The sequence below is a fragment of the Microtus pennsylvanicus genome, chromosome 3 (genome assembly GCF_037038515.1).
Source record: "Microtus pennsylvanicus isolate mMicPen1 chromosome 3, mMicPen1.hap1, whole genome shotgun sequence".
In the NCBI taxonomy this organism is placed as follows: Eukaryota; Metazoa; Chordata; class Mammalia; order Rodentia; family Cricetidae; genus Microtus; species Microtus pennsylvanicus.
Genome location: NC_134581.1, coordinates 121,522,295 through 121,546,850, shown reverse-complemented (window position 1 = coordinate 121,546,850; position 24,556 = coordinate 121,522,295). Strand labels below are relative to the sequence as shown.

Here is a 24,556-nt window from a genome sequence, read left to right as displayed (position 1 = left end):
AGATAATACTGATTCATTACAAATAACTTAAGATAGTTTGTGACTATGGCATTCCCTTCTGTCGTGTGTGTGTGTGTGTGTGTTGGCTTTTGTCAAATTACAGGAAGATAGACATATATCGGAAGAGGGAATTTTAATTGAGAAATCCCTACAAAAGACTGACCCACGGGCAAGCGTGTGGAATACTGTCTTGATTAGTGACTGATGGGGGTGGGGGCTCAGCCTATTGTGGGTAGTGCCATCCCCGAGCAGGTACGTCTAGAGTATATAAGAAAGCAGACTGAGCAAGCCATAGGGAGCAAGCCAGCAAGTGCATTCCTGCTTGGCTTCAGTTCCGTCTCTAGTTCCTGTCCCTGCCTCACCCTGCTTGATGACGAACTATAACTTGTAAAGAAATAAACCCTTTCCTCCCACAAGTTGTTTTTGCTTATAATGGTTTATCACAGCAATAGAAACGCTAAGACACTACATATCGTCCATCCATCTATCCATTAATGCATCAATCTATCATCCATCCACCCGTCCGTTCACTCACCCATCCATCCATCCACCCACCCACCCACCCACCCATCCACCCACCTACCCACCCATCCATCCATCCACCCACCCACGCACCCATCCGTCCACCCGTCAACCCATCCGTCCACCCGTCAACACATCCGTCCACCCGTCAACCCATCCATCCATCCACCCACCCATCCATCTATCCATCCATCCATCCATCCATCCATCCATCCATCCATCCATCCATCCATCTATCCACCCACCCACCCACCCACCCATCCACCCACCTACCCACCCATCCATCCATCCACCCACCCACGCACCCATCCGTCCACCCGTCAACACATCCGTCCACCCGTCAACCCATCCATCCATCCATCCACCCATCCATCCATCCATCCATCCATCCATCCACCCATCCATCCATCCATCCATCATCTATCTCTGTATGTAGCCATAACAAAATCCAAGCCATTATATAAGCAAGAACTGTTGTTGCTCGGGTGAAGCAACTAGAAAGTGTACATATAACTTTATGGACCCAACAAAAGTGACTGTCAATAATCACCAAAAGACATGTACAAGAATAGAGCGGCTTCCTTCATAGTAGTCAAAAAAACTAGGAATACTTACTATATCCATCAACATCAGAATGATAAAACATTATTGTATGTTCATAAAAAAACAGTAATGGTTAAGATTAAATTACTGGACTTTACAAGCAAGGAAATTTGAAGCTCACAGATGTCATGCTAAACAGCAAAAGCCAACCACAAAAATGCCGGTGGGGGTGTGTGTGGCTCTAATTAAATTAAATTTAAAAGCAGACAAAACCAGTCTAGATGTTGTAGGTCAGAACATCAGTTGTAGAGACTTCTGACAAGAAGCAGAGACTTCTGGGGTGCAGCATGTTTTCTAGACTATGGTCTGAGTATTTACAAACATGTATACACATGTCAAAACCCATCATTTTAACACTTCTCGGGATGCAAATTACACCTCAGGAGGAAAAGTTCACAAACATCAAGTTGACATTATGCTATAATTTAGAATTTAAGAAAATAAATAGTTTTGAGTTATACTGATACAATGGGAAGCTGTTCAAAGTTTAACAGAAAATGCTCATTAGATAGCAGCAAGGGAGATGGGACCAGCAGTTAAGAGTCCTTGCTGATATAACAAAGGACCCAAGCTTGGTTCTCAGCAGGGGTGTGAGTAGGCTCACAACAGCCTGTAACCTCAACTCCAGGAGATCTGCTAAGCCAAGATTATGATCACCAGCTTCAGGGAGGCAGGGCAGAAGAATCTTCCAGAAACCATAATGCCCTCACAACTCTCTTCTGAGTCAAACGACTCTCGACACGTTAATTGATGGTCTTCTACTCCTTGGCTAGCACCCTGAGGCAAAAACTTCATGGGACCACTTAGCTCCCAGGGTTTTAAGTATCATTTAGCAAAAAAGTTACTGTAAGCAACTTCGTAAATGACTCCTCCATAAGTCATTCCATTGGTGCTGTGTGGATCTATGCTTCGAAACTGCTAGGAATATGCTGGCCGACTTCAAATGAAAATGTGAATTTAAGGAGAAAAATTTTTAAAAAGTTGGGGGGATATATTTTAATCAATTTAAAATACCCGGTATTCAAAATATTTAATTTCTTGGATCAGAATGATCCTTTTCTAGATTAACCTTTCACATACAAAGCACCAAGGAGCCAAAAGTTACATCCTTAGAAAATTGTGTGCCACAAATTTTCTCCAAGCCGATTCAATACATACCCCAGTCCTATGTGATAAACCAAGGAAGACTGAGAAAGGCATACAGGAACATGGCGAGTCTAACTTATCAAACTCAGAAGGCCCCAGAAACTTCCATCAGCCTTTTGACCTTCATGTCCTTGAGACATTCTAGAAAACAGCAGGATGGCGGGCTCCAGAGTCACCATTTATTCTCCAATTGCTCTCCTACTAGTCACCTGTAGGGTCTGAGGAAGGTCATGGCCTTGCCACATCTCAGCCTCCTTGTCTGCAAGATTAACATAAATGCAAATCTAGCCTCTATGGTGTTCTACCTGTTAAGTTAATCCATGAATGTCCTAGGGGGGAAAAATGATCCACTGCTTAATGAGTCATAACTCATCTACCTTGTGACTGTTTCTATGGCCATGATACCTTATGGGAGCAACAGAAGTAATTACCTCATCATGAACTTTAGCAAGCAACAGTGAAACTGTGTGACCTAGCCCTGCAATGATCGAGGAAAGCAAAGATTTAGCATTCTGCAGAAGCTCTCCAGCCCAGCTTTCCAGAGATGCGCTCTGGTGAGGTACAGACCTGATGGCCATGTTCCCACAGCTCTTGCCGTCAGACAAACAGTTAACACTTTCGCAGAATTAGTCAACTGAATGAACCAAAATACCATTAACATAGGTTGATCATTTTCCCATACCATTATATAATACAAACTATAACATGAAGTAAGACTAAGTCGGGATACAGGAAATGAGTCAACCACATGCAAAGGCTCCAAGTGACCGCTGATTCTGAGCCTCGCCCTTTCTCACAGCAACGTCAAACAACAGCCATGCAAAGCATCCAGGGAGCTTTGACAAAACCCAGTTCCAGGTCCCAGTTCTTGATTAGTTCCTTCAGGTTTCCAGCTCCTTTTGCTCTAGCTCACAGATCAAGCCAATTAATCCCTGAACAGAAACAGCCGCATCTACCACTCCCTGAGACCTCATCACACACTGCGAAGCCTGCCATGGATCACGCCTTCAGTTCTATGTGCTTTTATTGAGGCTGGAAAGTATCTCTTTACAAAGCACCTTACCACACTACCCTGGTAACCACTGGTATTTTATGGGCATGCTCCAAATCAATTAGGGTGTCAGGTTGTAAGGCAATGAAATAAAGGCAGAGAGAGTAATAGGCTCAATTCCTTTCAGGATAGTAAGGGCAATAAAAAATTAAGAAGTATAGACTACAACTAGAAAAATACTCTTTGGAAATTCATTATTCCCAAGATTAGTTCTCAATACTTGTCTTTAAAGATTTATAATCATCAAATGCCAACTCTATAACCCGTTCTACCTGTCAGTGTCAAGCAGTGTTCAACCAGAATCAGAGAAACAATAAGTTTCAGCTTTGCTTGCCCTCCTTGCCGATTCTAAATGACAGAATACACATTATTCCACAGCTATCACACAAATGTCTCCATGGATATCTTTTCATTTACACTGTAATACCAATGACTCGGGTCTCTACATTAAATGTTTCTGAATTTAATTAACATACATGTACATGGTATGAAAACTACCAGAAACTAAAACATTCCATCCACCAAATGAACCACAACACACACTGAAGCACACTGAAAAATATTCATTATTTTATTCATTTACTTATTGGCTGCTTTTTAGTCTGAAATTCAGTATTCAATTAATTCTGGCAGGTACAATTTACTCCTACCAAAATCGATAGCCGTCATTCACATCTCTGCTAAAGATTTGTATTGCACACAGTCTGAAAAGGAGTAAATGGTGAACCAAGATAACCAAAGATAAAAGCAATAAAATACAGAAACAGTAAGAAATGACTGGAGAGGAAATGCAAGAGGAAACCCAGGAAAGCCTTCTTTCCCCTGTCCACACGGATCCCTCATCACTAGGGCAGTTGGTCTTGGCCTGAGAAATCTGAACCCACTCGTGTTGACAGGGGACCGTGGGGCAAAGGAGAGTGTGGGGAAGTGGGTTCCATGTCGTGGCTACTGAGCAGCCCTGAATAGATTGGCAGCCGTGGGCACTGGGAAGACAGGAGCAAGATGGACCGTGTGGACAGATACACACCATTCCACTCCACCCTGAGACAACCATTTTTATATCCACCATCAGACGCGTTGAAAATCAAAATGGAAAAATCGAAAGCACAAATCCCTAACTTATGCTCTGCATCTTCACCAGCATGCACAATGGGACACTCGTAAAGAAATTTACTAAACGCTTCTTAAATTCTACACAACATTCATGTCTCAGTCTGAACCAGGCATGTGTTTTCCATGACTCTGTTATGTCATTAGAAAACAAATGTCTTTCTTTTAAGTATAGAAATCCTCTTCAAGATTTTTTTATCCACTATAGATCTGTTTCATACGGTATTTTATGAATATAAAACACCAGCAACATTTTAGACTTTAAATTAAAACACCCATTTGAAAATTTAAAATGCCAACAGTATTTTAAATTCATCCAAAAAAAAAAAATAAAAAAAGCAAAACACACTAGATCTAAGGAAATGTCATACCTGGTGGAGTGTCTTGCTGTTCTTCCACGGAGGGGATGTTTATTTCTAAAATTTAAACAAAGAAACAATCCATTATATGCTGCAGATCATGGCTATACCTCTGATTGTCATAAAAACACTAGGATTTGACACCCTCAGGACAAAAGAATTAGCTACAGTTGAGCAAAGCTGCAAACTTCCCAATCATTTGCAAAACAGGCTCAGGAGGTGACCCAGCTAACAGCCAGCAGATGGCACTAAGACCAGGTTCTCTACAGTTAGCATCAGACTCTATAAACTAGTAGGGGGGGGGGATGACCCCGCTGCAACACTAGCCATGGGGAGCCTTTCCCCTCAGAGCTGCAACACTAGCCATGGAAAGCCTTTCCCCACAGAGCTGCAACACTAGCCATGGGGAGCCTTTCCCCACAGAGCTGCAACACTAGCCATGGAAAGCCTTTTCCCTCAGAGCTGCAACACTAGCCATGGGGAGCCTTTCCCCTCAGAGCTGCAACACTAGCCATGGGGAGCCTTTCCCCACAGAGCTGCAACACTAACCATGGGGAGCCTTTCCCCTCAGAGCTGCAACACTAACCACGGGGAGCCTTTTCCCTCAGAGCTGCAACACTAGCCATGGGGAGCCTTTCCCCTCAGAGCTGCAACACTAGCCATGGAAAGCCTTTTCCCTCAGAGCTGCAACACTAGCCATGGGGAGCCTTTCCCCTCAGAGCTGCAACACTAACCACGGGGAGCATTTTCCCTCAGAGCTGCAACACTAGCCATGGGGAGCCTTTCCCCTCAGAGCTGCAACACTAGCCATGGGGAGCCTTTCCCCACAGAGCTGCAACACTAACCATGGGGAGCCTTTCCCCTCAGAGCTGCAACACTAACCACGGGGAGCCTTTTCCCTCAGAGCTGCAACACTAGCCATGGGGAGCCTTTCCCCTCAGAGCTGCAACACTAGCCATGGAAAGCCTTTTCCCTCAGAGCTGCAACACTAGCCATGGGGAGCCTTTCCCCTCAGAGCTGCAACACTAACCACGGGGAGCATTTTCCCTCAGAGCTGCAACACTAGCCATGGGGAGCCTTTCCCCTCAGAGCTGCAACACTAGCCATGGGGAGCCTTTCCCCTCAGAGCTGCAACACTAACCACGGGGAGCCTTTTCCCTCAGAGCTGCAACACTAGCCATGGGGAGCCTTTCCCCTCAGAGCTGCAACACTAGCCATGGAAAGCCTTTTCCCTCAGAGCTGCAACACTAGCCATGGGGAGCCTTTCCCCTCAGAGCTGCAACACTAGCCATGGGGAGCCTTTCCCCTCAGAGCTGCAACACTAGCCAAGGGGAGCCTTTTCCCTCAGAGCTGCAACACTAGCCATGGGGAGCCTTTCCCCTCAGAGCTGCAACACTAGCCATGGAAAGCCTTTTCCCTCAGAGCTGCAACACTAGCCATGGAAAGCCTTTCCCCTCAGAGCTGCAACACTAACCACGGGGAGCCTTTTCCCTCAGAGCTGCAACACTAGCCATGGGGAGCCTTTCCCCTCAGAGCTGCAACACTAGCCATGGGGAGCCTTTCCCCTCAGAGCTGCAACACTAGCCATGGGGAGCCTTTCCCCACAGAGCTGCAACACTAACCATGGGGAGCCTTTCCCCTCAGAGCTGCAACACTAACCACGGGGAGCCTTTTCCCTCAGAGCTGCAACACTAGCCATGGGGAGCCTTTCCCCTCAGAGCTGCAACACTAGCCATGGAAAGCCTTTTCCCTCAGAGCTGCAACACTAGCCATGGGGAGCCTTTCCCCTCAGAGCTGCAACACTAACCACGGGGAGCATTTTCCCTCAGAGCTGCAACACTAGCCATGGGGAGCCTTTCCCCTCAGAGCTGCAACACTAGCCATGGGGAGCCTTTCCCCTCAGAGCTGCAACACTAACCACGGGGAGCCTTTTCCCTCAGAGCTGCAACACTAGCCATGGGGAGCCTTTCCCCTCAGAGCTGCAACACTAACCATGGGGAGCCTTTCCCCACAGAGTTGCAGCACTTCTACAGCTGAACCTAGAGTTCTACAATGAACCTAGAGTCTTGCACACCAGCATGAGCTACCACTGAACTCTCCACTCCACAGGATCAGAAATCCCAAGATGACTCTGATGCGGATGTGAACACTAACTTCTTTCTCTTGCTGCTTGGAGACATCTAGAAAGACTGTAGGCATCACCAGCTGAGTGTAAGACAACGGCAGGCATTCTCTATAAACTATGTCACATACTAATTTCTTCAAACCTTTCAGCCCATTTAACACTACCTTAGCCATAAGGTTGTTAGTTTTTGTTTCTTAAGAATTGTAAGAGCCTGTGGAACCAGGATCAACCAGGATCACCCAGATCTCACTAGGCCTTGCTCCAGTTTCAGCACATTTGTATAATAATAGTAATAATAATAATAATAATCAGCACAAGGATCTTGTGTCCCATCTCCTCCTCACTGTCTACCATGAGGACCAACGAAAACAATCTATGTGGAGCTTTCTGTACACCAAGAATTATTGACTCTGCTGTACTGAAACACTGCTGTTTAAATGAGTATAAGCAGTTACTTTTGCTTTTCAAAAAACATCCCTTCATTTCCAAGAAAACCTAATCAACCAACCAACCAAACGATAACTATATTTTCCCTCCTTCACATTTAAATAACATCATGAACATCACAACTTCCTGCTGATCTCCAGCCATAATAACCCTTTATTGCCAGATTGACTTCCCCAAACCCTTTATCGCCAGAGTGCCTTCTCCGAAGTGGCCGCTCACTCATAAATAAGGTAGCCCTTCACCCGCATCTATTTTCCTCACAGAAATCTGCTTCTGTCACTCTTCTTTTATTATGCCTGGTCTCTAGAATGACAGCCTCATGGAAAAGAACCCTGTTGGCTTCATCCAACCCAGCATGGCTCACCCCCAGCCCTGGGTAAGCGCGCAGTTCAGCATACATGTTTTAAATAAGCTTATCTACATTGATATAGAATAAAAGATCATCTCTATAAAAATAACCTACCTTCTGAAATGATGCTGGAATCTTCTATGGCATTATCTAAAAAAAGAAATAGACCAAACACATTACAGTAACTCACCTCCACTTAGATCAGAGGTTCTCAACCTTCCTAATGCTGTGACCCTTTAACACAGTTCCTTATGCTGTGGTGATCCCCAACCATAAAATTATTTATTGTTACTTCATAGCTGTAATTTTGCTACTGTCATGAATCATAACAGATAAATATCTGTGTTTTCCAGTGGTCTTAGGCAACCCCTGTGAAAGGGTCCAAATAGACATGAACCACAGGTTGAGAACCACTGACTTAGATCCCTAAAGTGACTAAAATCTACTCAGAAAGTTTTGTCTAGGCTGGGTCTCCTTATGGGAGACTCCTGAGTATTTATATCACAAAATCAACTTCAGTTCTAAATTATATTCAAAAATTTAATCAGAGGGACCAATGTTACTCCCGTTGATGTAAAATAAAAATTCCTCTGTGCTCATGGGTTCTACATCCTCATATTTACCAGCCAAGGATCAGAAACACCAAGGGAAAAAAGAAAAGTGAGATATACAGACACTGAAGCGAAATAACAAATACAGATAGAGCATGCAAATGGCACTCCAGGGAGGTGATTGACAGCATGCAAATGGCACTCCAGGTAGGTGATTGACAGAGCATGCAAATGGCACTCCAGGTAGGTGATTGACAGCATGCAAATGGCACTCCAGGGAGGTGATTGACAGAGCATGCAAATGGCATTCCAGGGAGGTGATTGACAGAGCATGCAAATGGCATTCCAGGAAGGTGATTGACAGCATGCAAATGGCATTCCAGGAAGGTGATTGACAGAGCATGAAAATGGCATTCCAGGTAGGTGATTGACAGCATGCAAATGGCATTCCAGGGAGGTGATTGACAGCATGCAAATGGCATTCCACGTAGGTGATGCAGGGATGGTTCAAAAGCTTGGGAAAGCAACACAGGTTAGGGGTTGCAAATGCTGTGCTGTTTTATGCAAGGGCCTGGAGTATCTTTCTATTTTGATATCTATGGGCCGTCTAGCACCAGTCTTATTGTAGACACCATGTTTGACAATTCCTAATTATTTCTTAGTGGCTTGAAAAACTACTGCATTTCCTATATCTCTTCTTTGCTGCACAGCTATGCAGGTAAAATACAGTCAACATTGAAAAACTCACCTGAAATCTCTATCCCTTCATTTTCTGAATGCTCGTGTACTATGAAGTGAAAGGGGAAAAGAAAGATCATGTGGCGCTGAGTAGCAATAAAAACAATGGACTATGTCCAGCCTTAGCTCATTTATAAATGTTTTAACTTCCAGGCGCACTCTCTAACCATGTGTATTACAGAGCAGGGAGGGGAGGAGCTTGGCTAAATGATGTAAAACATTCTGAGTAGACATGGAGATGGTAATTTCTTACACTCCTTCCTTCACAGAGGGATGTACAAGCTCCTTCTCCAACCAGTTGTCAGCAAGATTCACTGTTGACACTGATTCTCCTGTTTGTCTTCCTGTCTGTGTGAGCTCGAAGCTTACTAATTGCCCTGAATCTCAGTTCTTACCAGGCATAGGGATTGGTTCTCAGATGGTAACCTGGGGACAAACACCCCTGCTGCTATCCTCTTAGTGGAAACCGGCTGACTGGACCTTTCATTACCATGGTAACCAGGGCCCAGGGCCCATCCCTGCAGCCATCTGTTGACACAGAGCCTGGAGTTTCTGTGCTTTGATGCAAGCACCTTGTCCCTATGGCCCTCCCCCACACCCAGCAGCAAGCCATTCCCTCCCAACTGACCTTCTAAAATGCTACCTTAATGGCCAAGTTTTTTTAATTTTTAAAAGAATTTTAAAGACAACCTAAGCTCATTATTTATATCCCATTAGAAATGGCTGTTATAGATAGTGAAGTTGGTTCTTTCCCGAATCTTAAACAAATACATAACAAAGTAGCATATCAAACCTACACATATACTGTAATTCTTAACTCCTCTGTGCACTTTGCCAACTCTCAAGAAGTTGCAACCCCTTAAAGTAGGGCTCCCACAACCTCGAAGCTTACAGGTCTGAATTTCAGTGCTGCAGTTGCCTGCAAGGCAATAGGTCCTGCCCATTTTCTCAGCCTTCCTTCTGTCCCTCTCAGCTGACTTCTGTCTCTACACAGCGTTCTGAAGATGCTCTAGTTAAAGACAAATGTGTCACAAACTACTTCCTCCTCACGGAATCCTGAGCAGTTGATCCGCCTTCCCCAGGCTTTCTTCTATTGCCCATAAAGAAGGGAAACAATCCACTTCATGGAATTCAACAAAACAGGTCTGGAGGTGCCTGGAGACGACAGCAGTGGGAACAGCATCGGCCTGCTCTACTGCCTAACCTACGTATGGACTCCAGCCAGAGGCCAGCGCTTGGAATTCCCCACCAGGACAAAATGCCATGCAAGTCACGTCCAAGAGAGGACAGCTCTGTGGAAACAAACTCTGACTGAAGGTCATTCATATGTTAGCAAAAAGGAGGGAGCACAAAATGGTATCAATGTTTTAAACAGCTTATAATTGTCATTTGTAAAAATAAAATAAAGTATTATTTAGGCAATGGCAGATTCACTGAAATAGATGAAAATTTTCTCATGTGAATTCTTTCAAGATGGTTGTTGGATGTTGCATGAAAATAATAGCTTAGAACATAATTCTCCACATTTTGTACTTAAACTATGAATACATTTAAAAAATAAGTAAGTGGCTTAGGGTTGAGAAATATTTACAAACCTGGTGCATCATGATTTTGCTGTGTTGCTTCCTCTGGGGGAAAAAAAAAGAAAGAAAGAAATGGAGACTTAAGACAAGATAAGTATTAAAGCTTTGTCACTAAAGAAAACAAGGGAAAAGCAAATACTAAAAAGCCTCATCTTAATCATAGATTCTAACTAATGCTGTAGTTACAAATGTATGTCTCTGCCCAAAAGGAAGGAATGTTAAAAGAGGGAAACCATTCTCATAAAAATTCTTGCTAATAATCTAAAAAACTTAGCATAGGTGTCTGCTTTGTCACTGTGGGGCATTAAGTGAGGGAGGAGACAGAAGCACGCGATATTCTTTTAATAAACTAACTTTGGTACAGGACAAAAAAAAGTCCTACTAAAATTGAATCTTTAGTTTTTGAAAGAAAAAGCCAGCAATTAAACGCAGTAACGGCAAAGGTGCTTCGCTGACCTAACAGTGAACGGCAAAGTCCATCTAATACCTGTATCCTGCTGCATCTTATCAGCATCCGTTACTGCTTCCCTGGGACCTAAAATAAAGGAGAAGATTTTTGTCTAATAGCAAACAGCATGCACATCACAGACACCATGCTACAAGAGTCACACGTTAATTCTAACTTGAAAAACGTTGTAAGGCAGATACTGCTGTGGCTTATATATAAAAATATGCCCAAAGGCTCCTGTGTTGGGGGCTCAGGCCCTAGTTAGTGGCACTATCAAGAGGTGATTGGATCATAAGGATCAATGAACTAATCCACCAATGAATTCATAGCTGAAGGGCTGTTAGCAAGTGGGGCCTTATTGGAGGAACAGTCATTGTGTCACTGGGGGAGGGTCTTTGAATACATCCTGCGCTCCCTTCACAGGCTCTTTGTGGAAAACGGAGGAGACCAGAATGGTGGGGGAGCCAGAAAAGGGTGGGTGATAGGGATGGATGTGTGTAAGTACGTAATGTACACTGCACAAATGTACGAAAAGATCATCATGAAAGCCAATGTGTTAATGAAACCGAAAAATGTTTTCATCCTTTAAAAACTACTCTCTCAGCAGTTTTGTCACAGCCATAAAAACTAACAGATATACTACTATTCTCTTCTGATAAAATTTCACACGACAAAGCCCCCAGGTTGCTGTCTAGCTGCAGAGACAATCTGGTAAAGAGCAGACTAAGGTTTTCAGCCTCCTGCCTCTACGACATCACCCTCTCTTCCATTCCTGTGCCCCTTAAAAGAATCCCAATGTGCATCTGAAAATGTCTGTCAGCAACTCTAGGCCTCAGCCAAGGTTGGTTGCTCCAATGGGTGATTGCCCAGGTAACCAGTAGTCTCTGTCATTTGTTGCACATTTAAGAAGTTGTTTGATTGCACTTCCTGTTTACTCAAGTAATATTACTTTCCTTGTCAGGTTTTCAATGGGGTTGAGGACTAGATAATTGTAGTTACTTTCTTCTCATGACTTGGCCAAGCCATTTCTAATACAAAACTTAAACTCCTTAGGATAGGATAATTATTGAAACATTTAGCATATGTTTCTTGGCTTGATATTGTTTATGCTGGTTGTAATTATAATTTTTATACTTGATATTTGTTCTTACTGTATATAGTTTTGTATTAGGTTTAGAACTCTCTTATTTAGCAAAGGGGGAGGTGCTGTGGGAACTTCTTCAGCCAATGGCCTTTGAGATATTGGCTCACTTGGGTGTGGTCTCTTATACTATAAATGTAGCGATAAAGTTTGTGTGTTCTCTCCCAATGGTGTGATAGAAGGCATTCTTTTCTCTTTATTTACCTTGTAATGCTAAACAATATGCAAAAAACCGTCTGTTGTCTAAAGAATATGAACAACTGCAAGACCTATGAAGACACCTCTGTGGGAAGTCAGAGTAAACCATTCACCCTGACTTGACCCTTCCTAAGCCACATCCTCCAACAGAAATACACATTGAAAATTTTAATGTTCACAAACCTGAGCCTTCCTGCTCATTCACCATCTCTTCCACGTCGTCTGGATGGTCCTGTGATGCTATGAATTACGAAAGGGGAAATTAAAAATGTCTCAAATAAGGCTTATATATGATCCCTAAAACTGGAAGGCCACAAATCCTGTGATCCACCAAGTTCACTCAGAGAACAAACTTGTATGATCTGTACCTGATGCCAAAGACAAAGACACACAGTTCCCAGCATCGGTGCACTTATCACCCATGCACAGAGCAGCAGAGCGCTAGCTCGGGTGGCAGATACAGATTCTACTAGTCAGCAATTCACACCACATGAGGACACAAAAGTGCCACCAAAGAGCAGCACAGCTCAGTCCTCCTCTTGCTCTGAAGAACCTCTAGCCACAGGAGCACTGTGCAAGGGGTCTTACCAGACCGGACCCAACTGGGACAATTCCAGTGCTTACACACCCACAGCACTGAAGCGATGTGGACCCCAAAAGCCACTCAATAATACCAAGAGGGGTTGAAACTCAAGAGGCGAATCATTAGCTCTGAAAATTGGAGGAAAACTAGTCAAGACAGGCTCCCTGAAAGAGGATGAATCCAGCTCTAGCACAGACAAGCTTTCTACGGTCTCATGACATGCAGGGGACTTTTGTCGACTTCAGAATTTAAACCTATAAAGAACACGGGGGCATTGCTTTGTTTCTGATTATTTTTCTTTCTCTCTCTCTCTCATTCTGCTTTAGACAGGTCTTACTTTATAGCCCAGGCTGGCCTCACGGCAATCCTCTTATTTCAGCCTGACAGATGCTGGGATTATAGGTGTAAGGCACTGTGTCCAGCTTGGTTTCGTTGTTGTTGTTGCTGTTACTGCTGTTGTTGTTGTTGTTGTTGGTGGTGGTGGTGTGTGTGTGTGTGTGTGTGTGCTAACAACCTTCCTTGCCTCCACTTTCTGAGTCTGAAATTACAGGTATATAACAGCAACACCAAATACAGTTCCTTTGTATGTTTTGACAGAGTAATTCTACTACTTGGGATTTATGTTCAGAAAATGAATAAACAAAACACAAATAATATTACGTGTCCTATGATACATTGAATAATTTAAAAGTATGTAACTCATGATGCTGCTAGGAGATTCACTCTAATTAATAAATTCTTACCTATGTCTTCCATATGGTAACTATCCTCAGTTTCTGGAAAACAAAACATTAGACTGATATTACTACTATCTCATATATGGTATAGGTATCTGCTGTATGTCTCTAAGTCTATTTTGAATGTTAATTCAGGTAATTCCAGTGCTCATTAATGACTTTATGATAAAACTATTAAAATAAAGCATGGGAATATCAGTTAAGTCTCTATCATTTAATCACTCCTTCACATCACACGGCTCTTGCACTCTGTACCCACCCAGCAGCTCCACAGTGTTGACACACCCTAAAGCCTGGGAGAGAAAGCAATTCGTGCGGTGAATGCAGGAAAGGTGCAAACTGTTAATCCTCTTCACATCCCACTGCAGATGGATTCTATTGACCAGCTTTGTCCTACTGCTTTCTAAAGTGAAAACGTGTATTGAAAACACCGATAAAAACAAGAATGGAGATTTTGTATGCTTACAAAGCTACAGAAGAGCATATCTTTCTGGTTTGGCTTTGTTTTAATTGTTGGCTTTGTTATTTTGTTTTCAGATAAGGTCTCATTGGTGGCTATGGCTGACGTGGAACTCTCTACAGAGAACAGGCTGGCCTAGAACTCACAGAGATCCGCTTGCCTCTACCTCCTGAGTGCTGGGGTTAAGTGCATGTACCCCACACCAGGGTTTCTATTTATGTTTTAAACAGGGTCTCAGCACCCAGCCTGGCTTCCAGCTAATGAACTGTAGGCATGTTCTACCGCACTTGCCCAGAAAATATCCGGGTCACTGAGCGTACTCAGACAACAAAAATGCCATCCTTCGAGTCTCGCCACTAAAACCTTTGTTTATTTTAGACATCCGGTGACAATTTCATACATGTACAGAATTTGTTCTGATCACGTTTGTTCCCATCATCTTCTCTTCATCCTCTGCAGTCCCCACGGAGCCCTTCATTCCAACAAGGTCACTCCACACTCTCTTATCTGGTTTTTCATGGTTCAATCTTTGTATATTTCATTTTACAGATTAGATAATGCAAATATTCTTAATCTCTAACGACTTTCAAAGATAAAAATTTTTGTTTCAAATTTAATCTGTTTTGATCATAGATTATGATAGAAAGTAAGATTTCTTTTCTTAGAAGTGTTTCTTCCTGTCTAGAGCTGACCTCCCAACCTTGTTGATATTACATCCTTCCTGCTTCAGATGATATCAAATCCATGTGAACTGCAGGAATTTGCAGGATTAGCAGCACCTCAATAAAAATTCTGGCCACTGTAAAACCATTTTGAGTTATTTTAGCCAAAGACAAGAGAAACAAGCATGATACCAAGAAAATGGGGACATCGTTGCTGGAGCATTTTTACTCTGAAATTAGAAACATGTTCCTATGGAAACCATGGCATAAATGATGAATTTGGAAGCTATGCCTTGTCCATCAATACCTATCTTCTATGTAAAATGCAACTGAAATCAGTTGTATATTCACTAGCACTTTGGTCTGCATTTTTGACAGACAAAAAATATACACTCTATAGATTCCTGACCATTGACATGGATGCTGCCTGCCAAGGCTATTGCTTTTCCTATGGAGAATGTCTCTCCTGCTCTGAGCAGGCTTCCATGACAGTTTCTGGGAGATCTCATACATAAATTAGAAGCTGCCTACCACTCAAGAAGCTTCTCGGCATATTGTGTCAGAAGTGTATACGCTTTGCTTTTTGTGACTTGCAGTTTTTACAGCCATTTGTGAGCTGGTTTGTAGTAGAGGTTCATGGAAACACAGTTACGTTTATTCCCAATTAATTACAGTTGATGATTGTCTTTATGCAGCTGAGAGCTCCAGGATCTATTGAACCCCCCACTAATTGAAAACACTTGCTGCCTGTGACTTACAAAAGCTATTTGGGGACACATGCTGTGGAAGCTACAGCTAGGGAGACAGCAGCGTTGGAACAAATGCCAGGCACAAACAGCTGTGGGGTCATCGTGACTGCAATCTCATGTAACACACGGCACCTAGGTGGCGCTATGGAGGAGTTCCCTCAAGCACTGCACCTACCGTTATCAGAAATCCACCTATTACTGATTCCCTTCAAGCTTTGAAAGAAACCGGGCATCATTTTATCTTAGAGAAAAGTTCATTAGCTTTGAAGCACTGAGCTTCACTCTCAAAATATTATAAATATATATTACCACTTTTTTTTTGTTTGTTTTTCGAGACAGGGTTTCTCTGTGGCTTTGGAGCCTATATAATTAAATATTGCTCGTAAAGGAATTTTAGAAACATTTTAATAATTACACTATAAACTATCAACTATTCTATTTATTTATTTTATGCCCATGGGTATTTTGCCTGCATACATGTCTGAGGATGTGTAACTGGAGTTACAGACAGCTGTGAGCTGTCATGTGGGTGCTGGGAATTGAACCTGGGTCCTCTGGAAGAACAGCCAGTGCTATTAAGCACTGAGCCATCTCTCCAGCCCCTCTATGAACTATTTTAAGACAAATGTGTGCTACCTTCATGGACTGCCCCAGGTTCCACGGTCTCAACTCTGTCCTCTCCATCAGTCACTGTGAGGACGTCCTCAGCCTCTGGCTGTGGCTCTCCTGATGCTCCATCTGCTTCCGGCTGCGGGGCTTCAACAAGGAGAGACAGTGAGCAAGGGAACAGCAAGAGCTCACAATGGCAGTCAACCAGACAGGCCATCTGCAGCTGCCCCACGAGCCTCGGCCATTGTCCCCTTGAAAGCCATTTTCTCACTCTGGTCAGTTTCAGCTGGAGAGTCACTTCTCATTACAAAGGGAACTCACGCAGACAGTCACCTCATCCTGTTGTTCACTCTGCATACTAAGCAGGTAGGACCACGAGCGGCCAATGGAGATGCTCCTAAGTACTCGATGAATTAATATATGAATGTATAATTATTAATACATACATCTCTTTCATGATCCCTGAGTCAGGAGAAAGGTCACGCCAAGACCTTTCATTGAGAACTGTCAAATTCCGTGTACCAACTATAACTGATGACTTGCATGTTTTAAATGCAGAGAGCAGCTGTTGCTAAGTCTTATTGCTGCCCCCCCCCACACACACACACCTCACATCACGCATCTAAATGGACCCAGGCTTAGCTTTTCTCGGTAGAGACAGAAAGCGTTTTGCTGACTGTTTCAGGGCATCCTGAGTAAACAAGCTACATGATTCCATGCCACTATTGTTTGGACTGTGACTCCACCCTCAGGTGACCCAACAGTAACTTGCAGGGCTCCCAGCAGACTACTTTTTAGAAACCATGTTCCATTTGAAGAACCAGAGTGAGCTGGACTAGATTGATTGGGAGTCTGGTGTCTCAGGCTCTGGATTTTGCCTCATTACACAAGGTGTCTCAGCGGAAATAAATTATCTACTCTATGCCTAAGATTCCCTTCCACAAAACTGGAACAATAATTCTCTATTAAGAGTACTGATAAGTGGATGAAAACACCTAGGAATATGCCTGGCCCATCATAAGTCTCTAGTGCGGTCATTACCATTACAATGACTGTAGACAAGGTTCTCTCTACTGTTATTGAACTATCCCCATGACCACAAGAAACCCATTTTAGCTACTCTGCACAGTGTGGCACGATGATGCTCAGCTTCACTGAATCATATACACCTATTTGTGTAGATACTTCTATAGAAGGTGCCCCTTACCTGCAGTTTTGCTTTCTGAAGTTTGATTTGTCTAGGGCCAACCACAAGGAAACCTTAAAATTCCAGGAATAAACAGTTCATACATTCTTAAATATGTTCAATTCCTAGTAATCTAATCCCTCTTCATCCCTCTCCACCCATGTAACTGTCCATGGAGAAAGCCTCTAAAGGGTATAAACTGGAAGTAAGGAGGTGCAGCAAGGATCTCGGACCTAGGATTCTTTCCTCTTCGGGTGACCTGTTCATCACACTGACCTTAGCCACTCACAGAGGCTGCACCTTCCCACTCCTCTGCATCCCTACCCTTGTAGAACTGACTTTCCTGAGCCATCTTGACTTCATAGCTTATGTCTGCACAGCAGAGACATGCCCCTGCCTATTCTGGATTCAGACTGTAGGCAGAACAGACTATACCCCGACACACCTCCCAGCAGCTTCAATTCCTCTCCAAAATGAGTGTCTTTTTCTACCCTCACTCTACCCATGCATCTCACATGCCAGCCATTCTGACTACATTCACATCTTTGTTGTCCCGGCCAGGCAAAGCGCCTTCTGCTCTAAGATGAAATGCATTCTTTCCAGCAAGCTTCTAAACAGCCCATGAATCACCACGGCAGTTCTCAGCTCGTCACACTGAATTCAATGCTTAGATTTCATCTTCCTTGTGCCTGTGCTACGTGGCAGGGAGAGTGAGAGCCTGTGTGTGCCATGAGAAGAAACACATTCAAGTGACAGAGCCTGCACGCAATTATAAGGGACAATCCTTTCTACATTCCCAGCAGCCATCAGCAATACCCAGTCAAAATGTGAGGTACTGTTTTCATGAGGTAACACTTCTTTTCCTTTAGGCTTCCCTCAGTTCACTAGGACAACAGGATACCAGGGTATAACATCCTGCCCCTTCACAAACCCTCCCAGTTACATTATGGGGTCCTGCTGTCTGTCTGCTATTATCAGGAGGTATTTCTAGGAGTATCCCTGTGCAACCCTGGCATGCTGATTTCTGGATCATCATACTATATTCTCTATGCAGATGCCACCACAAGAAACCTGGTCCATGCTCTGGGAGGACACTTCCCAGTCTCTTTGGCAGCATGACCCATAAAACTGTCTCTCATGTTTTGCTTGGGTAAACCAGTCAAACATCAAGAAAACTGCGAGGATGAACCGTCACTCCAGTGGTTCAGCATCCCTTCTGATGGCTTAGAAGCTCCTGAAGGTGGAGGACCACTGTTTCTGAGGGTGGAGCATCTCTCCTCGGGATAGAGGATGGCTCCTGAGGGTGGAGGACCACTGTTTCAGAGAGTGGAGCATCTCTCCTCAGGATAGAGGATGGCTCCTGAGGGTGGAGGACCACTGTTTCAGAGGGTGGAGCATCTCTCCTCGGGACAGAGGATGGCTCCTGAGGGTGGAGGACTATGCCAAGCAAGCAGCCAGAGCTCCCTGACTTGTGTTTTCCACTCCACTCTGACTCTCCTGTTTATTTTTGATGGAACACTGGCCTTGAATTATTTATGTTCATTTATTCATATGATTTTAAAACCAAATACGCTCATAAAATTCCTTCACAGTGAGGTGGGATTTTGAAAAGTATGTCCAGTGCTTTTTCCCCAAGAAATAATAGTTGATCTATAATTACTTGGAATGTAGTTATAGGAACTCAACTATTTTGGTAATTTGTGCAAAGTAGAATTGAATTCATACCATATTCTGTGTGTTCCTGTTCCTGGAGAAGGGAATGAATTTGTTCTTTTACTTCATCTTCAACATTCTGGACTTCTAAAATAATTACAAAACATAACACAATAATATAACACTCAAGTACTAATGGGAAATTTGAAGAGTTAAATACGGCATTTGCACACGTATTAAGATGACTACACTTGGCTAAGAGCCTGTGTGACATTTCCATATCCATATGCCACTTCCTCCCCTATATCGGCAAATATAACAGATACTTAAAATTTAGTCTTATTTGCTCAGCAGATGTAAATACTGAGAGATGTTCAAAGAGACTTTTAAAGAAAACAAATTCAAGTATAGACTTTTTTCTTTAAAAAGCAGTCTAAGAGAATGCTTTTAGTTTCCAATTAATAAAATTCCCATTCATGTTAGCAGAAAGCAAGAATGAAGCTTTCATAAAGAAGGGACTGGAAAAGACGGAATTCCACCCAGAATAAACAATGTGACCAATGCCTGCTCTCCTGACTGTCAGCAGAAAGGGCACCCTTGGTGGAATGAGGATCCGAGTAAGTAGGACTGGCCGATCCACAAGTCTGAAGCTTGTGTGATAATGACCACCCTGTCAGCTCCAGAAAAGTGCATCTGAAATACAGGCTCAGATAATTATGACTGACAAAAGAGGAGTTAATGATGACATTGGGACAACCCCACAGTGCTTATAGGCCTACAACCCAGATAAAGCCCAGCGTTACACAGCAAATAAGCTGTGGGGACAATGACACTGTCACGGGTTTGCTGACATAATCTAGACTTCCTCTCGATATCACTGGTGCTGCGTGTGAAATAACGCCAACGGCTGGGGTTACAGTGAAGCACAAGTCTTCAGTGACAGACAGAACAAACTCGGGCTGCGGAAAAGTCCCTATGCTCACTGCTAAATAAAACATTTCTAAAGCACACACTGTTTTATTTCCATTTCGCCATCCATATAATAATAATATAGACAAGTCCCTAGTCTCTACTCTCAGTCTCCCAGTGTTTGTGACAGTCTCCTCATTGGGGCCCATTCCAATGGAGCTGAGAAAATCATCCAATAGATGAAAAGTTTCTAGCCATGGCATGGGGCGTGCGTTACTGACTTCCTAGACAGGACCCTGAAGCGTCACGAATTGAGAACTACAGATGTGGCCCTCCCAGAGCTTTCCAGACTGGTGTGTTACCAGCCCTGGTTCTGAACTCAGTGAACGCTCCCTGGCATCTCATTCTACACGTCTTTCTCTTCTCCCACGGTGCAGAGGGAGGAGCTGGGCCACCCTGGGTGAGAGAATGAACAGCAAAGAAATGAAAAGGGTAATTGGGTGTAGTGTGCTCTTTCGAAAGTGTCGTTGCTATAGTGACGAGAGGAGCCAGTGGTAGATGGGAGTTAGAGGGCATTTTACTGGGAGATAAGTATCTGTAGTTGCAAAACAGATGGAAGGAACCAGAGAAGGGAAGAAGAACTAAAGGCTCAGCAAGGGAAGGACTGAGAGAGCAGAGGGCAATCCGAACACAGTGCCACGGAGCTGCAGAGAATGAGGCTAGTAACAAACCTGCAATCGTTTGTAAAGAATCAGACCAACAACAAAAAGAATGGGAAACACATGGCACATCTCAGATCCAGCACTCGACTGGCTTAGAAACTAGACTTCTTAAAATTACAAATCTGTTTATCAAAAATCAAATATTAAGTGTTAAATTCAAATATTTAAATTAGAAACCTTGACAAAAACCAGCATGGATTCTGGAGCCATATTCCAATTACATAGGCGTGAGATGGAGACAATAAATTCTCCTAGGGCTCTCTGAAATGGACAAATAACAAAACTTAGACTCATATATTGTTCCTTGAAGGAATGAAGAAAAGAAAATCAAATAGTATTCATCAACACAGTCTGGGCCATCAATTGTTTCCAATAAACATGTCATATCTAGAGCTCCCAATAGGGGGCATAACGAAACCAATTTTCTTATGTATTGCAAGAAAGACAAGTACTGAACCATGCCACAAGCAGAAAACCATGGTAGTAGATTAAAATTTCAGGCAGCAGTTTATTAAAATACCTCAACATTTCCAAACTATGAGATAAAGTCCCTTTATGGAAATACTATGACCTGCTCTAAGAGGCCACAGGGACAGAAAGAGCATGACAAGGTTTAAGGAGGCCTTCCACGTAGACCAGGTCCTTATGTATCCCTGCTGAATTCATTCATGTACCAGGCTGTGTAGAGGCCGTGTCCGCTTTTACTTTGAATGTGACGTGGTAAAAGACACACTTGGCTGTTGTTCCTCACTGCATGGTCTTCAGTGATGCACAACCGTTTATGCCTTGGAATCTTGATTACAAAAATTAAAACACTCCTGCATACGTTTCCACAGCAAGATTGATTATTGTGGCTTCAGAAAAGAAGAATCTGTAGCTCACTTTATAAACAATGTGAACAGCTGGGTGAGCCGTGACGGCTTAACTGCAAAGGTACCAGCAGGCCAGGCCTGCCCTAGAGTCTCCCACACTTACCTGGCCCCTCAGCAGCCTGCTTCTCCAGCTCAGCCGGTGGCTTGGCCTCCTCTGGTGGGGACGTCCTCTCTGAAGTAGATCTTTCTTTAAGTCCTGCATTTTTTTATTCACAGTGTTAACTGCCGCATCTTTACAAACCATTTTTACATATTAGATCAGGAAAAACAACTTTCAAATAGTTGACTAGAGGTGCTAGGAATTCACAATTTCCAGTATTGTGTTTCAAACAGAAGGAAGTTCTCCCTTTCACCGCTCAAGGGTCTTCCTTGTGTCTAAGACTCTTTTAAGGGCACTCATGAATATTTACAACATATAGCCACATCTAACCTTGACAAAGGCAGTCAGTGTGGCTCCAAGCCCCTCTCCTGGCTGAGAGGAGGAGGACTTCCTAAGGGAAAGTTCCGAGCTCAGCAGGAAGCATCGGAGTCAGGCGTTCCAGACTTGACTTGCCCAGCAACCTCTGATTCTTCTGGGATACTACAGTTTAAATAAACCATGCGTAACTCACTATCTACAATTTCCTCAAAGGACTACCTATAAGCAATGTTTTTTGTTTTGGTTTGTTTTGTTTTCTGGAGCTAAAACATATCACACACACAAAAAAAAATCCCTTGTTTAAAAATAAGGAAAATAAGTCAGGGGAGCAAGTTAGCATGAAAACTGGTTTTAAAGTTACATAAATACTAAGAAGGTGCCTTGGTGCTTTGCGTGTGGAACATTAGATAAAACCTCACTTAAGTACAGCGTGTAGGAAGCAATGGCGCGACCAGGAGTCCAATTCTGTCTGCTGAGCCCTGAGTTTCTCTGCTCTCACTGAGGAGGAAGGAATGTGGCCTCTGGGAAGGTGTGTGGCCCTCAGTGCAAGGTCAGGCCAGCACTCTGCACTCTGGGAACTCTAATCACCACAGGGCAGCTAATGCCCATGGCTCCCTTATCTCAGCTCCATGCTTTTCTTTTTTATTCTTTGCCCACTCTCCTATTCTTGTTCTACCAGATGCCAGTTCTGAAACCTTACAGAGACAGTGCAAAGATAGCCGACAAGACTGGCTATCTTCTACTACCCCATTTTTAACACACTGTGCACACAATGCCATGCATACAACGCCGTCAAGCACAGCTGCGTTCTACATGTCAGTGTGATCTAACTATAAATATAAAACAGGTTCCAAATTAGCTCACGTCCCGAGAGTGTGGATAGGGATGGACACCTTACAACCCCTCACATCTACTTAAACACAGGGTGAAAACTACTCTACTTTCTCATTTAAATACCCCACCTCACCTGACAGTGGATTGGGAACCATCAGTGAAGAAACTGTACTAAATCAGTGGGGAAAAACTCATGGGGTTTGTCTTTGCACCCTGTACTTCCGCCAACAGCTGGCCACAGCAATTGCTCCAGAAATGCCTGCTGAAGGGCTAGGGCATGCAGGGGTCCACTCCACTAGCTCAGTGCTTCAGGGGCTCACTGCAAGGCAAGAGCTCTATGTACCTGGTGGGCACAGTGATGCGGGGGGGGGGGGGGGGGAATGGAGATGGCATCCATCTTTCTTGCTGTTACTACTACTTACCAGAGATCCCTCTGCTAGTGCCCATTTCTGTTTTAGAGGTAGTCTCCCTTATGTGGGAATGGTGTGGGTCAGGTGTTCTGGGATAGTTATATTCTCAGAAGTGTCTTGGAGTTATAAAAGGTTACACAGCCTCACCCTTCACTCACATAAACTCAGTGAGCTTTCAAACTGGCCTCCATTTGTGCACAGAGCAATGAAATAGTCCCCGTCAAAGGGCAGATTCTACTACCTGAAAGCCCAACCTCACCTAACTTGAAAAAAAATTCCATTTCATTGGAAAAAGAAATAAATGTTTGAATAAGTATTTGAAAGCTACCAGACACAATACACAAAAGAGCCATCCTTCTGTAACTCAGCTAGGAGCCATTTGTCTTTACAATCCAAAGGATAAAATATGGAAAATGGAACAAGAGACAGGGAAAGGACCCAGGAGGAGAAAATGCTACACGGCTTCATTACTACCCAAAGTATCAAATGACACCCCACTGTAGCTGCTCACATCAGTCAAACGACACCCCACTGTAGTTGCTCAAGTCAGTCAAATGACACCCCACTGTAGCTGGTCACGTCAGTCAAACAACACCCCACTGTAGTTGCTCAAGTCAGTCAAATGACACCCCACTGTAGCTGGTCACGTCAGTCAAACGACACCCCACTGTACCTAGTCACGTCAGTCAAATGACACCCCACTGTAGCTGCTCACGTCAGTCAGATGACATCCCATTGTAGCTGGTCATGTCAGTCAGATGACATCCACTGTAGCTGCTCACGTCAGTCAGATGACACCCCACCGTAGCTGGTCACGTCAGTCGAATGACACCACACCGTAGCTGGTCATGTCAGTCAGATGACATCCACTGTAGCTGCTCACGTCAGCCAGATGACATCCCATTGTAGCTGGTCACGTCAGTCAAATGACATCTCACTGTAGCTGGTCATGTCAGTCAAATGACACCCCACTGTAGCTGCTCACGTCAGTCAAATGACAACCTACTGTAGCAGGTCAGTGCTATATACAGAGGTGGGGTTAGCACAAGTCAGCTATAAACCCTGAAGCAGTGAAAGATTATATTTACACATGTCCTTCATGGGGCCCCTATAAACTTTAACAGGTCACAGAGAAACACTGGCCCTGTACACTGTGGACTCAATCGTCTGCTTCATAAACCCAGAAACATAAAGAACACGTGACCAACTCTGAGTCAAAGGAAAGGATTCTTGTTTTTTTTGTTTGTTTGTTTGTTTTTGTTAGAGCTGGGTTCTTTACTGAGAAGTACAAATGACAAAGGGTTAGTCTGGAATCTGCAATGAGCATTTAAAGTTACAGTCTGGAATGTCATGTGCCTGTAGTTTAGTCCCTGTGACTGCA

General features: G+C 43.6%; 1 protein-coding gene across 4 annotated transcripts in view; it reads right to left on the bottom strand.

Annotated features, from left to right (window-relative positions):
* The window catches only part of Asph (aspartate beta-hydroxylase), a 164,911-nt gene that overhangs the window by 86,964 nt on the left and 53,391 nt on the right, over positions 1–24,556 (bottom strand). For 3 of the 4 annotated variants that reach the window (XM_075966995.1, XM_075966998.1, XM_075966996.1), the window contains exons 5-14: positions 21,617–21,709; positions 19,083–19,157; positions 16,199–16,318; positions 13,698–13,730; positions 12,555–12,611; positions 11,072–11,119; positions 10,597–10,629; positions 9,012–9,050; positions 7,827–7,862; positions 4,804–4,848 (exon numbers count right to left, since the gene is read on the bottom strand). In XM_075966995.1, the coding sequence (XP_075823110.1) occupies positions 4,804–4,848; positions 7,827–7,862; positions 9,012–9,050; positions 10,597–10,629; positions 11,072–11,119; positions 12,555–12,611; positions 13,698–13,730; positions 16,199–16,318; positions 19,083–19,157; positions 21,617–21,709 (579 nt within the window). The remainder of the gene's footprint in view (positions 1–4,803; positions 4,849–7,826; positions 7,863–9,011; positions 9,051–10,596; positions 10,630–11,071; positions 11,120–12,554; positions 12,612–13,697; positions 13,731–16,198; positions 16,319–19,082; positions 19,158–21,616; positions 21,710–24,556) is intronic. The other variant, XM_075966999.1, reaches the window with a different exon arrangement.